We start from the raw sequence: 13235 nt of genomic DNA, 5'->3' as shown, positions 1-13235 counted from the left end.
CCTCGACCCCCCTCACGACCTCCGACCCCCCCCACGGCCCTCCCGGCCCCCCCCCCCCCCCACAGCCCTCCCGGGGCCCCCCACGGCCCTCCCGGGGCCCCCCACGGCCCTCCCGGGGCCCCCCACGGCCCTCCCGGGGCCCCCCACGGCCCTCCCGGCCCCCCCCCCACAGCCCTCCCGGGGCCCCCCACGGCCCTCCCGGGGCCCCCCACGGCCCCCCACGGCCCTCCCGGGGCCCCCCACGGCCCTCCCGGCCCCCCCCCCACAGCCCTCCCGGGGCCCCCCACGGCCCTCCCGGGGCCCCCCACGGCCCTCCCGGGGCCCACCGGCAGCCCACACACTGGAGAAACCCTGCAGTCGACCAAGAAAGGAGACCGTGATCCATTGAAAAGAGAAAATGAAATATTTATTAAATCAGTTTTGAATGTCAGGATTTAAACAATCACAGAAAACATTGTTAGTTGTCAATCTATCATTGACCTGATTAACACATTGAAATAATTGTGCTGATATGTGAGAAGCTTCACAGAATAGCACTGATGCAAAGGGAAGGTCAATGAACATGGAACAAGATACACGGTTGTGAAAGTTGATAAATTAGAGTGGGAGGCAGCTGGTTTGGAACATGAAGCTAAATAGCCGCTTTCTGATGTGCAGCTCATGTGATTTAATGTAAAGCAAAAACAAAGGCTGCCACTTATCACTAAAGGAAATGTTAGAATCGAAAGGAAGCGTTCAACCTGTTGAGAATTGCCAAGGGTCAGAGGCAGCATGGAACTACAATCAGACTTCAACTACAAACTGGTGTAGAATAAGAGCCCGGAGCTTCCCTGCTCATCAGCACACGGTCTCTCGTAACTCAGCAGCGTGGAAAGCTCTCACTGTGAAACAACAATCTTCTTCGCAGAGATGAAACTGAGCAGATCGATCGCTGTGACAACACCAATTACTGTCTGCTTCTTACAGCAAAAACCATCAGCCAGAGCTGGAAAAAAAGCAGGGAAAGAGTTAGAGGGGGTGGCGGGCACGGGAGGGCGGCAGGGACGGGGAGGGAGGGCGGCAGGGACGGGGAGGGAGGGCGGCAGGGAAGAGGAAAAGGATCATCACAAGCGAGGCTCGGGTTAGGCCGCTGACCGACGGACGGACACACAGACACCCACACACACACAGAGACACCCACACACACAGAGACACCCACACACACAGAGACACCCACACACACACACAGAGACACCCACACACACACACACAGACACCCACACAGAGACACCCACACACACACAGAGACACCCACACACACACACACACAGAGACACCCACACACACACACACAGAGACACCCACACACACACAGAGACACCCACACACACACACACACAGAGACACCCACACACACACACACAGAGACACCCACACACACAGGGACACCCACACACACAGGGACACCCACACACACAGACACCCACAGAGACACACACAGAGACACCCACAGAGAGACACCCACAGAGAGACACCCACACACACACACAGAGACACCCACACACAGAGACACCCACACACACACACACAGAGACACACACACCCACACACACAGACACCCACACACACACACACCCACACAGAGACACCCACACACACACAGAGACACCCACACACACACAGAGACACCCACACACACACACACACACACAGAGACACCCACACACACACACACAGAGACACCCACACACACAGGGACACCCACACACACAGGGACACCCACACACACAGACACCCACAGAGACACACACAGAGACACCCACAGAGACACCCACAGAGAGACACCCACAAAGAGACACCCACAGAGAGACACCCACAGAGAGACACCCACACACACACACAGAGACACCCACACACAGAGACACCCACACACACACAGAGACACCCACACACACACACAGAGACACCCACACACACACAGAGACACCCACACACACACAGAGACACCCACACACACAGAGACACCCACACACACACACAGAGACACCCACACACACACACACAGAGACACCCACACCCACACAGATACACCCACACAGATACACCCACACACACACAGAGACACCCACACCCACACACACACAGAGACACCCACACCCACACACACACAGAGACACCCACACCCACACACACAGAGACACCCACACCCACACACACACCCACACACACACAGACACCCACACACAGAGACACCCACACACAGACACCCACACACAGAGACACCCACACACAGAGACACCCCCACACACACACACAGACACCCACACACACACACACAGAGACACCCACACACACACACACAGAGACACCCACACACACACAGAGACACCCACACACACACAGAGACACCCACACACACACAGAGACACCCACACACAGAGACACCCACACACAGAGACACCCACACACAGAGACACCCACACACACAGAGACACACACACACACACAGAGACACCCACACACACACACAGAGACACCCACACACACACAGAGACACCCACACACACAGAGACACCCACACACACAGAGACACCCACACCCACACACACACAGACACCCACACACACACAGACACCCACACACACAGACACCCACACACACAGACACCCACACACACACCCACACACACAGAGACACCCACACACACAGAGACACCCACACACACAGAGACACCCACACACACAGAGACACCCACACACACACAGAGACACCCACACACACACAGAGACACCCACACAGAGACACCCACACACACACAGAGACACCCACACACACACACAGAGACACCCACACACACACAGAGACACCCACACACACACAGACAGACACCCACACAGACAGACACCCACACAGACAGACACCCACACAGACAGACACCCACACAGACAGACACCCACACACACACACAGACACCCACACAGACAGACACCCACACACACACACAGACACCCACAGAGACACACACACACACACACAGAGACACCCACACACACACACAGAGACACCCACACACACACACACACACACACAGAGACACCCACACACACACAGAGACACCCACACACACACAGAGACACCCACACACACACAGAGACACACACACACACACAGAGACACACACACACACACAGAGACACACACACACACAGATCTCCTCCAAAACTGACTTTATTTCTGCACAGTAAGAAGTCTTACAACACCAGGTTAAAGTCCAACAGGTTTGTTTCAAACACGAGCTTTCGGAGCACGGCTCCTTCTTCAGGTGAATGGAAAGGCTTTCCATTCACCTGAGGAAGGAGCCGTGCTCCGAAAGCTCGTGTTTGAAACAAACCTGTTGGACTTTAACCTGGTGTTGTAAGACTTCTTACTGTGCTCACCCCAGTCCAACGCCGGCATCTCCACATCATGGCTTTATTTCTGCAGTTAGACATCAGTATGCACGAGCGCTTCAGAGTTCCAAAGATAAGTTATTTAAAAAAAAATAAATTTAGAGTACCCAATTCATTTTTTCCAATTAAGGGGCAATTTAGCGTGGCCAATCCACCTACTCTGCACATTTTTGGGTTGTGGGGGCGAAACCCACGCAGACACGGGGAGAATGTGCAAACTGCACACGGACAGTGACCCAGAGCCGGGATCGAACCTGGGACCTCAGCGCCGTGAGGCAGCAGTGCTAACCACTGTGCCACCGTGCTGCTCCAACCTGGGACCTCAGCGCCATGAGGCAGCAGGGCTAACCACTGTGCCACCGTGCTGCCCTAAAGATGTTATACTGACGAAAGTTAACAGTTTCTCTCCACAGCTGAGGTTTCCCAGCCATCTCTTTATTTTATTTCTGATTTCCCGCACTATTTGACTTTATTCCATTTTCTATCCCAATTACATGCTGACCTTGTGATTCCTGTTAAAAGGTTCCCCAGATCCCTCTGCACTGCATCATTCCAGTGTCTCTCTCTCCATCTAACTAATATCATCTAAAGGTAAACTTGCAGGTTGAGTCCGTAATTAAGAAAGCAAATGTAATGTTGTCATTTATCTCAAGAGGCTTGGAATATAAAAGCAGGGATGTACTTCTGCGGCTTTATAAAGCACTAGTTAGGCCCCATTTAGAATACTGTGAGCAATTTTGGGCCCCATACCTCAGGAAGGACATACTGGCACTGGAGCGGGTCCAGCGGAGATTCACACGGATGATCCCAGGAATGGTAGGCCTAACATACGATGAACGTCTGAGGATCGTGGGATTATATTCATTGGAGTTTAGGAGGTTGAGGGGAGATCTAATAGAAACGTACAAGATAATGAATGGCTTGGATAGGATGGACGTAGGGAAGTTGTTTCCATTAGCAGGGGAGACTAGGACGCGGGGGCACAGCCTTAGAATAAAAGGGAGTCACTTTAGAACAGAGATGAGGAGAAATTTCTTCAGCCAGAGAGTGGTAGGTCTGTGGAATTCATTGCCACAGAGGGCGGTGGAGGCCGGGACATTGAGTGTCTTTAAGACAGAAATTGATAAATTCTTGATTTCTCGAGGAATTAAGGGCTATGGGGAGAGAGCGGGTAAATGGAGTTGAAATCAACCATGATTGAATGGTGGAGTGGACTCGATGGGCCGAATGGCCTTACTTCCGCTCCTATGTCTTATGGTCTTATCATCTTTCTTTATTCAGACCAACCTGAAGGAAACCATCTTTAATCTCAGTGAGAAGTGGGATCATTTTCAAACTCTGCTTTCCTCCAAAATGGCATCCAATCAGATTCAAGACCAACTTGAGCAGCAGAATATGATTGAGCGGTTACTCATTCAGACTGCACGTGGAGAGGTTTGATTGAAAATACTTACACTGATCCTGATCGTTCATTATCAGAGCAAAGGAATTATTATCCAGGATAGAGGACAACGTCGCCAGATCATCACTGCCCTTAACCTAAACACAAAATTCAATTAGTTACACATGGGCCTCGGGAGAATCAAACAGCCCCTAAATACACAACTTCCCCCGAGGACAGGGCATTCCATAGCGGCTGCCAATCAACCACACGGAGTGATCAGGGAGTGTGTCAGAGACATCAGGCTCACATGGGCCTGCTGACTCTCCCCCAGTAACCACACAACTGCCCCCAGTAACCACACAACTGCCCCCAGTAACCACACAACTGCCCCCAGTAACCACACAACTGCCCCCAGTAACCACACAACTGCCCCCAGTAACCACACAACTGCCCCCAGTAACCACACAACTGCCCCCAGTAACCACACAACTGCCCCCAGTAACCACACAACTGCCCCCAGTAACCACACAACTGCCCCCAGTAACCACACAACTGCCCCCAGTAACCACACAACTGCCCCCAGTAACCACACAACTGCCCCCAGTAACCACACAACTGCCATGATGCAAAAGGCCACAATCTGAGATTCCCACTCAGTTTATCTCCCACCATCCAATCAGTAGAGGTTAAACCCCCAGAACAAACCATCTCAGACACACCGTAAACTCTGGGAGTGTTTGATGGGGACAGTGCAGAGGGAGCTTTACTCTGTATCTAACCCCGTGCTGTACCTGTCCTGGGAGTGTTTGATGGGGACAGTGTAGAGGGAGCTTTACTCTGTATCTAACCCCGTGCTGTACCTGTCCTGGGAGTGTTTGATGGGGACAGTGTAGAGGGAGCTCTACTCTGTATCTAACCCCGTGCTGTACCTGTCCTGGGAGTGTTTGATGGGGACAGTGTAGAGGGAGCTTTACTCTGTATCTAACCCCGTGCTGTACCTGTCATGGGAGTGTTTGATGGGGACAGTGTAGAGGGAGCTTTACTCTGTATCTAACCCCGTGCTGTACCTGTCCTGGGAGTGTTTGATGGGGACAGTGTAGAGGGAGCTTTACTCTGTATCTAACCCCGTGCTGTACCTGTCCTGGGAGTGTTTGATGGGGACAGTGTAGAGGGAGCTTTACTCTGTATCTAACCCCGTGCTGTACCTGTCCTGGGAGTGTTTGATGGGGACAGTGTAGAGGGAGCTTTACTCTGTATCTAACCCTATGCTGTACCTGTCCTGGGAGTGTTTGATGGGGACAGTGTAGAGCAGGGGTGGGCAAACTTTTCCATGCAAGGGCCGCATTCAGAAATTCACAATTCACAAAGGGCCGCATAGTATATTAAGTAAAATAATTACTTCACCTGGTTATGATTCTGGGCGCCTCATATAGAACATAGAACAGTACAGCACAGAACAGGCACTTCGGCCCTCGACGTTGTGCCAAGCAATGATCACCCTACTCAAGTCAATGTATCCACCCTATGCCAGTAAGTAACCCAACAGCCCCCCCACCCATTAACCTTTAAAAAAAAATTTAAAAAAAAAAAAAAAAAAATTTTTTTTAAAAAAAAATTTTTTTTTTTTTTTTTTTTAATGACTTGGTGGGCCGCAGAAATACCTTTGGCGGGCCGCATGCGGCCCGCGGGCCGTAGTTTGCCCACCCCTGGTGTAGAGGGAGCTTTACTCTGTATCTAACCCCGTGCTGTACCTGTCCTGGGAGAGTTGATGGGGACAGTGTAGAGGGAGCTTTACTCTGTATCTAACCCCGTGCTGTACCTGTCCTGGGAGTGTTTGATGGGGACAGTGTAGAGGGAGCTTTACTCTGTATCTAACCCCGTGCTGTACCTGTCCTGGGAGTGTTTGATGGGGACAGTGTAGAGGGAGCTTTACTCTGTATCTAACCCTATGCTGTACCTGTCCTGGGAGTGTTTGATGGGGACAGTGTAGAGCAGGGGTGGGCAAACTTTTCCATGCAAGGGCCGCATTCAGAAATTCACAATTCACAAAGGGCCGCATAGTATATTAAGTAAAATAATTACTTCACCTGGTTATGATTCTGGGCGCCTCATATAGAACATAGAACAGTACAGCACAGAACAGGCACTTCGGCCCTCGACGTTGTGCCAAGCAATGATCACCCTACTCAAGTCAACGTATCCACCCTATGCCAGTAAGTAACCCAACAGCCCCCCCACCCATTAACCTTTAAAAAAAAATTTAAAAAAAAAAAAAAAAAATTTTTTTTAAAAAAAAATTTTTTTTTTTTTTTTTTTTAATGACTTGGTGGGCCGCAGAAATACCTTTGGCGGGCCGCATGCGGCCCGCGGGCCGTAGTTTGCCCACCCCTGGTGTAGAGGGAGCTTTACTCTGTATCTAACCCCGTGCTGTACCTGTCCTGGGAGAGTTTGATGGGGACAGTGTAGAGGGAGCTTTACTCTGTATCTAACCCTGTGCTGTACCTGTCCTGGGAGTGTTTGATGGGGATAGTGTAGAGGGAGCTTTACTCTGTATCTAACCCCGTGCTGTACCTGTCCTGGGAGTGTTTGATGGGGACAGTGTAGAGGGAGCTTTACTCTGTATCTAACCCCGTGCTGTACCTGTCCTGGGAGTGTTTGATGGGGACAGTGTAGAGGGAGCTTTACTCTGTATCTAACCCCATGCTGTACCTGTCCTGGGAGTGTTTGATGGGAACAGTGTGGAGGGAGCTTTACTCTGTATCTAACCCCGTGCTGTACCTGTCCTGGGAGTGTTTGATGGGGACAGTGTAGAGGGAGCTTTACTCTGTATCTAACCCCGTGCTGTACCTGTCCTGGGAGTGTTTGATGGGGACAGTGTAGAGGGAGCTTTACTCTGTATCTAACCCCGTGCTGTACCTGTCCTGGGAGTGTTTGATGGGGACAGTGTAGAGGGAGCTTTACTCTGTATCTAACCCCGTGCTGTACCTGTCCTGGGAGTGTTTGATGGGGACAGTGTAGAGGGAGCTTTACTCTGTATCTAACCCCATGCTGTACCTGTCCTGGGAGTGTTTGATGGGGACAGTGTAGAGGGAGCTTTACTCTGTATCTAACCCCGTGCTGTACCTGTCCTGGGAGTGTTTGATGGGGACAGTGTAGAGGGAGCTTTACTCTGTATCTAACCCCATGCTGTACCTGTCCTGGGAGTGTTTGATGGGAACAGTGTAGAGGGAGCTTTACTCTGTATCTAACCCCGTGCTGTAGCTGTCCTGGGAGTGTTTGATGGGGGCAGTGTAGAGGGAGCTTTACTCTGTATCTAACCCCATGCTGTACCTGTCCTGGGAGTGTTTGATGGGAACAGTGTAGAGGGAGCTTTACTCTGTATCTAACCCCGTGCTGTACCTGTCCTGGGAGTGTTTGATGGGGACAGTGTAGAAGGAGCTTTACTCTGTATCTAACCTTATTCTGAACCTGACCCATCCCCACCACTCATTCCCAGTAAACAATGCCCACCCCACCCTCTGGTTCGTTCCTACCGATGGGAAGAGCTGTGTGGCCGTTCAGCATATCCAGCACCAGATCTCGCAAGGTTGTAACCTAATAACAAAGAACCACCCATAATGATGACACAGAACTCGGAAATGCAGCAAACAATGTGGAGGACAGTAACTTCAGGAAAGCACAGAGTGAAAATAGGCAGACACATGGTAGTTGCAGAGAAGTGTGAAGAGATTGATTTTGTTGGGAAGAATGAGAGACTCATAAAGGGTACAAATCGTACAGGAGCAGAGAGCTGGGTGTATCTGTGCTTCGATCATTGAAGGTGACAGGACAGCTGGAGAGACCAGTTAATCGTATCTTGGGATTTATAAACGGTAGGAAAGGAAATGATCTTTATAAAACAGTTAGATTACAACCAGAATATGGTGTCTAACTGCGCACTGCAGTTTCAAAGAATGAAAATGAAATGAAATGGAAACCGCTTATTGTCACAAGTAAACTTCAAGTGAAGTTCCTGCGAAAAGTGTTTTAATTTCAGACGGGTCTGGAGAAATCTCAGTTAATGTGGAGACGGGGGAAGCTCAGATCGTTCTCCTTGGAGTGGAGAAGATTAAAAAGTTTGATAGAGATGTCCAGAAAGAGGCTTTGCCAATCTTCCAATGGCAGGAAAGGGAGATGATACGGATTTGACAAAAGAAGCAAAGACAAAATTAGAAAGCTTTTAAAGACACAGAGCGAGTTTGTAACTCAGTACCTCGGATGGCAGTGGACACAGATTCAAAAGGGAAATTTCAAGAGAATTGAGTAATTATTTGAAGTGAAATTGCAGGCAGGACCATCAGCGTGTGTGGGGGAAAGGAGTCATCAGCATGATGCAGTGTGATTCTAACAGACCCCAGCCATGTATCCACAGTCAGGGTTATTACCTTGTTAAACTGCTTGCACAGAACCCGAGAGACTGGGTCTGTCTGTTTAACCTTTGCAGCCAGGATAGAGGTCAGCATGTGATTGAGTGTTACAACTCCCAGCAGCAGCCTGAAATACAAATGGGACAATGTTGACTTTTCACAATATCTGCCAGCAATGTCATCCCAATCCCCAACAAACACAATCCAATCATCTGTAAACCCCACTCAACATAAATGAATAGGTGCTGCAGATGGGGTGGGTCCAGTTTACCCTGAATCCTCAGACTGTGACCCCTGGTTCTGGACACACCCATCATTGGTAACATCTTCCCTGCATCTCCCCTGCCCAGTTCTGTCAGAATTGTCTATGAGATCCCCCCCCCTCATTCTTCTGAACTCCAGTGAGAACAATCCTAACCTAATCAATCTCTCCTCATATGACAGTCCCGCCATCCCTGGAATCAGTCTGGTAAACCGTTGCTGCACTCCCTCGAGAGCAAGAACATCCTTCCTCAGAGAAGGAGACCAAAACTGCACACAGTACTCCAAGTGTGACCTCACCAAGGCCCTGTATAATTGCAGCAACACATCCCTGCTTCTATACTGGAAACCTCTCACAATGAAGGCCAACATACCATTTACCCTCTTTACCACCTGCTATACCCAAAATCATATAATCCATTTGGCCCATCGAGTCTCCACCTGCTCTATCCCTGTAACCCTACCTAACCTTTTGGACACGGAAGGGGCAATTTATCACGGCCAATCCTCCTAATCTAATCTTTGGACTGTGGAAGGAAACCGGAGCACCCGGAGGAAACCCACACAGACACGGGGAGAACGTGCAGACTCCGCACAGACACCCAAGGCCGGAATTGAACCTGGGTCCCTGGCGCTGTGAGGCAGCAGTGCTAACCACTGTGCCTGTATGCTTACCTTCAGTGACTGGTGTACAAGGGCCCCCAGGTCACGTTGCACAATCCCCTCCCTCTAATTTATGGCCAGGTAATAATCTGATTTCCTGTTTTAGCTCCCAATCAGAAGAAAATTGGCAGTGGAATTAGTCGGTTTGATACAGAGCTATGGCAATCGAGCAGGGTTTAGTGTAGGCAAGAACACAAAATCTCTTCAACACTTACCCTCCATTACTTTTATTTTGATGTGATAAATCACTATTTCTTAGTTATACAAAGCCTCATCAGCAAATAAACAACTATTCACATAAACCGTGAACAGTCAGGTCCCCAGATAATTTACAGCTCAACAGGGTTATGGAATAAAACGAAGATTTAGGCATGTCCGAGAGCTGACATTACCTCTTGGGCGGAGCAATTTTGAAGAGTTCTTAGACAACATAGACTGCTCCCACAACAGTGCGGCCCATGGTTAGCCTGTGGAGCAGTGAATCCATCACACTGCCTTTTAAATAGATCGGCCGGCATCCCATTGTCTGGCAGGAATATCTCCAGCTTCACAGGAAGCTTGTTTGCCGATTGCCTGCAGGTTCATGGTGAAAGCTGCTGAAAAGCCTACAGACTCCGCGTTCCCAGTCTGCTCCGACTTCCCACAAGGACCACTTACCCTCCATCACTGACTACAGGAGCTTGGTCGTAACCTTTCTCCTGGAGAATCTCAATGGTTCTCTGACAAGAAACAGATGGCAACACAGAGAGAGGTGACGAGATATCCAGATCTTCAACTTGACACTTCCACCACCTGAGAAAAGGTACAAACATCAGATGATTCAGTTCCAGTAGGGGTGGGACCTGTACCCCAGGGAGCTCTATGAAAATATTCTTACCAAGGATTCTTGCTGTGGATTGGTGCATTCACTTGGAAACCTTTCTGCATCATCCATTTATCATTAAGGAACTTGGTCCTGGGGAAACAAAGAGGTCATTGTGGGTCAGTATCATCGCCAAACTGCACCGTATCCATCGACAGTTGCAGCATTAGGGAGGTGGGCTGTGGAGGAGGCGGTCATGTTTAATGGTCTGGCATGGGTCTGGGCAGGAGGAGGGGGGGGGGTTGGGCAGACAGGGACTTACATATAGTTACGGATGGAATCTGGCAGGATGACCACACAACGCTGTCCTTCCTTCAGATCTTGGGCAGCTTCCAGAGCAATGGAGACAGCACTGCCCGAACTTCCACCTGGAAAACAACACAGCAACTCAGATCCACCTCCCAGCCCCCCGCATTCCTCAACAAAACTCCCAAAACCACCACCCCCCCAACACCCCCCATCCATAACCCTCCCCCCATTAAGTCCCTTGTAGATTGCTCACCACAAAGGAGACCCTCCTCTCGGATCAGTCGCCGAGCAATTTGAAAGGAGTTTTCATCATTGCTCTTGTACCATTTATCCACAACCTGTAAAGATTAATGACAAAAATCAGACCAGGTGCCTAAACTACTGCACCCCCCCCCCCCCCCCAGCCACCCACAACCCAGGGGGTCACTGGACAGTGATCCAGAGGAGCAACGCCCCCCTCCCTAACCCAGGGGGTCACTGGACAGTGATCCAGAGGAGCAACGCCCCCCTCCCTAACCCAGGGGGTCACTGGACAGTGATCCAGAGGAGCAACGCCCCCCTCCCTAACCCAGGGGGTCACTGGACAGTGATCCAGAGGAGCAACGCCCCCCTCCCTAACCCAGGGGGTCACTGGACAGTGATCCAGAGGAGCAACGCCCCCCTCCCTAAACCAGGGGGTCACTGGACAGTGATCCAGAGCAGGAACTGAGTTTTCAAAAGGACTGAGAAATGTTGGCTTAAGCCCTGGTTCAAAGGACCAAAGACAATGTCGATCACTCACTGTTCTATCGAGCACGGTTGGAATAAAATCGTAGCCAATTCCTTCTACTTCATACCCGCTGACATCTGATTGGTTGAGTTGTTCAGGTTCTGCCAGGATAGAACCTTCCGGATCAACTCCAATAATCTAAACAAAGAGGTTAATCAGCAAACAGGCCCAAACCATCATCTAAACAGAATGAATGAGTTCTAACTCCTCCCACGCCCACCTCCAAACTCCAGAATGGTTAGTGGACCAAAAATCCTGAAGTCTGGATTAAATGAATTCTAGTTCCAGATAACTAATCTGTCTCAGTAATGGCGAACAGGAAAAGTGCTGGAAAGCTTCCATCCTAACCCAATCTAGCGAAGATGTAACTCCTGATCAGTGTGGCCGAGTCTCTCTCGAACGTTCAGAGATATGCTATATGGAAGAGGCCTGCCCAAGGGTGGTAAATCATGGCAGAGCCACCAACACCCACATCCCATCAAAAATCACCCTCCCCAAACCCTAGCCTACACAGAATCAATAACACATCCAAACCCCCGCGCCCCCCACAATCCTCACCCCTCCCCTCGCAGCCCCTACCCCATACCAACACCTCCAGTACCTGGCAGCTTGGACATCGCTCCTTCAACTTCCTGGCAATTCCTGTAATTGTTCCTCCAGTTCCTGCTCCAGCGACCAACATATCCACTTTTCCTAAAATCAGAAGCAGGAATGAATGGTATTGGTGAATGAACCCCACCCCCCCCCCACCCCACCCCCCACCCCTCACAGGCCCAGGATCTTCTCCCGACCCACCCTGCAAGTGGCTAGCGCTATTGTTTCACAGCTCCAGGGTCCCAGGTTCGATTCCCAGCTTGGGTGACTCTGTGTGGAGTCTGCACGTTCCCCCCGTGTCTGCGTGGGTTTCCTCCGGGTGCTCCGGTTTCCCCCCACAAGTCCTGAAAGTCGTGCTGTTGGGTAAATTGGACATTCTGAATTCTCCCTCTGTGTACCCGAACAGGCGCCGGAATGTGGCGACTAGGGGCTTTTCACAGTAACTGCATTGCAGTGTTAATGTAAACCTCCTTGTGACAATAAAGATTATTATTAGAAGCCGTACCATCACACTGCTGGAGAATCTCCTCTGCTGTTTGGTCGTAGTGAACCAGAGGATTTCCAGAATTGCGATACTGTAAAAAAAGGAAGCGAGTCAGTCCCAGAGTTCAAATCATCA

General features: G+C 50.4%; 1 protein-coding gene across 3 annotated transcripts in view; it reads right to left on the bottom strand.

Moving 5' to 3' along the window:
• Window positions 1–384: 384 nt before the first annotated feature.
• Window positions 385–13235, bottom strand: part of LOC119968701 (cystathionine beta-synthase-like protein) — a 34155-nt gene continuing 21304 nt past the window's right edge. For 2 of the 3 annotated variants that reach the window (XM_038801298.1, XM_038801300.1), the window contains exons 7-16: window positions 13122–13191; window positions 12624–12715; window positions 12035–12160; window positions 11507–11591; window positions 11267–11372; window positions 11020–11097; window positions 10800–10934; window positions 9237–9345; window positions 4883–4967; window positions 385–985 (exon numbers count right to left, since the gene is read on the bottom strand). In XM_038801298.1, coding sequence (XP_038657226.1) covers window positions 879–985; window positions 4883–4967; window positions 9237–9345; window positions 10800–10934; window positions 11020–11097; window positions 11267–11372; window positions 11507–11591; window positions 12035–12160; window positions 12624–12715; window positions 13122–13191 — 993 coding nt within the window. In that variant the 3' untranslated portion in view covers window positions 385–878. Of the gene's footprint in view, window positions 986–4882; window positions 4968–8345; window positions 8407–9236; window positions 9346–10799; window positions 10935–11019; window positions 11098–11266; window positions 11373–11506; window positions 11592–12034; window positions 12161–12623; window positions 12716–13121; window positions 13192–13235 lie in introns of all 3 variants that reach the window. The other variant, XR_005461186.1, reaches the window with a different exon arrangement.

Source organism: Scyliorhinus canicula, chromosome 7, assembly GCF_902713615.1.
Source record: "Scyliorhinus canicula chromosome 7, sScyCan1.1, whole genome shotgun sequence".
NCBI lineage: Eukaryota > Metazoa > Chordata > Chondrichthyes > Carcharhiniformes > Scyliorhinidae > Scyliorhinus > Scyliorhinus canicula.
Note: the sequence above shows the minus strand (reverse complement) of the source record. Positions and strands in the feature narration are given on the sequence as shown.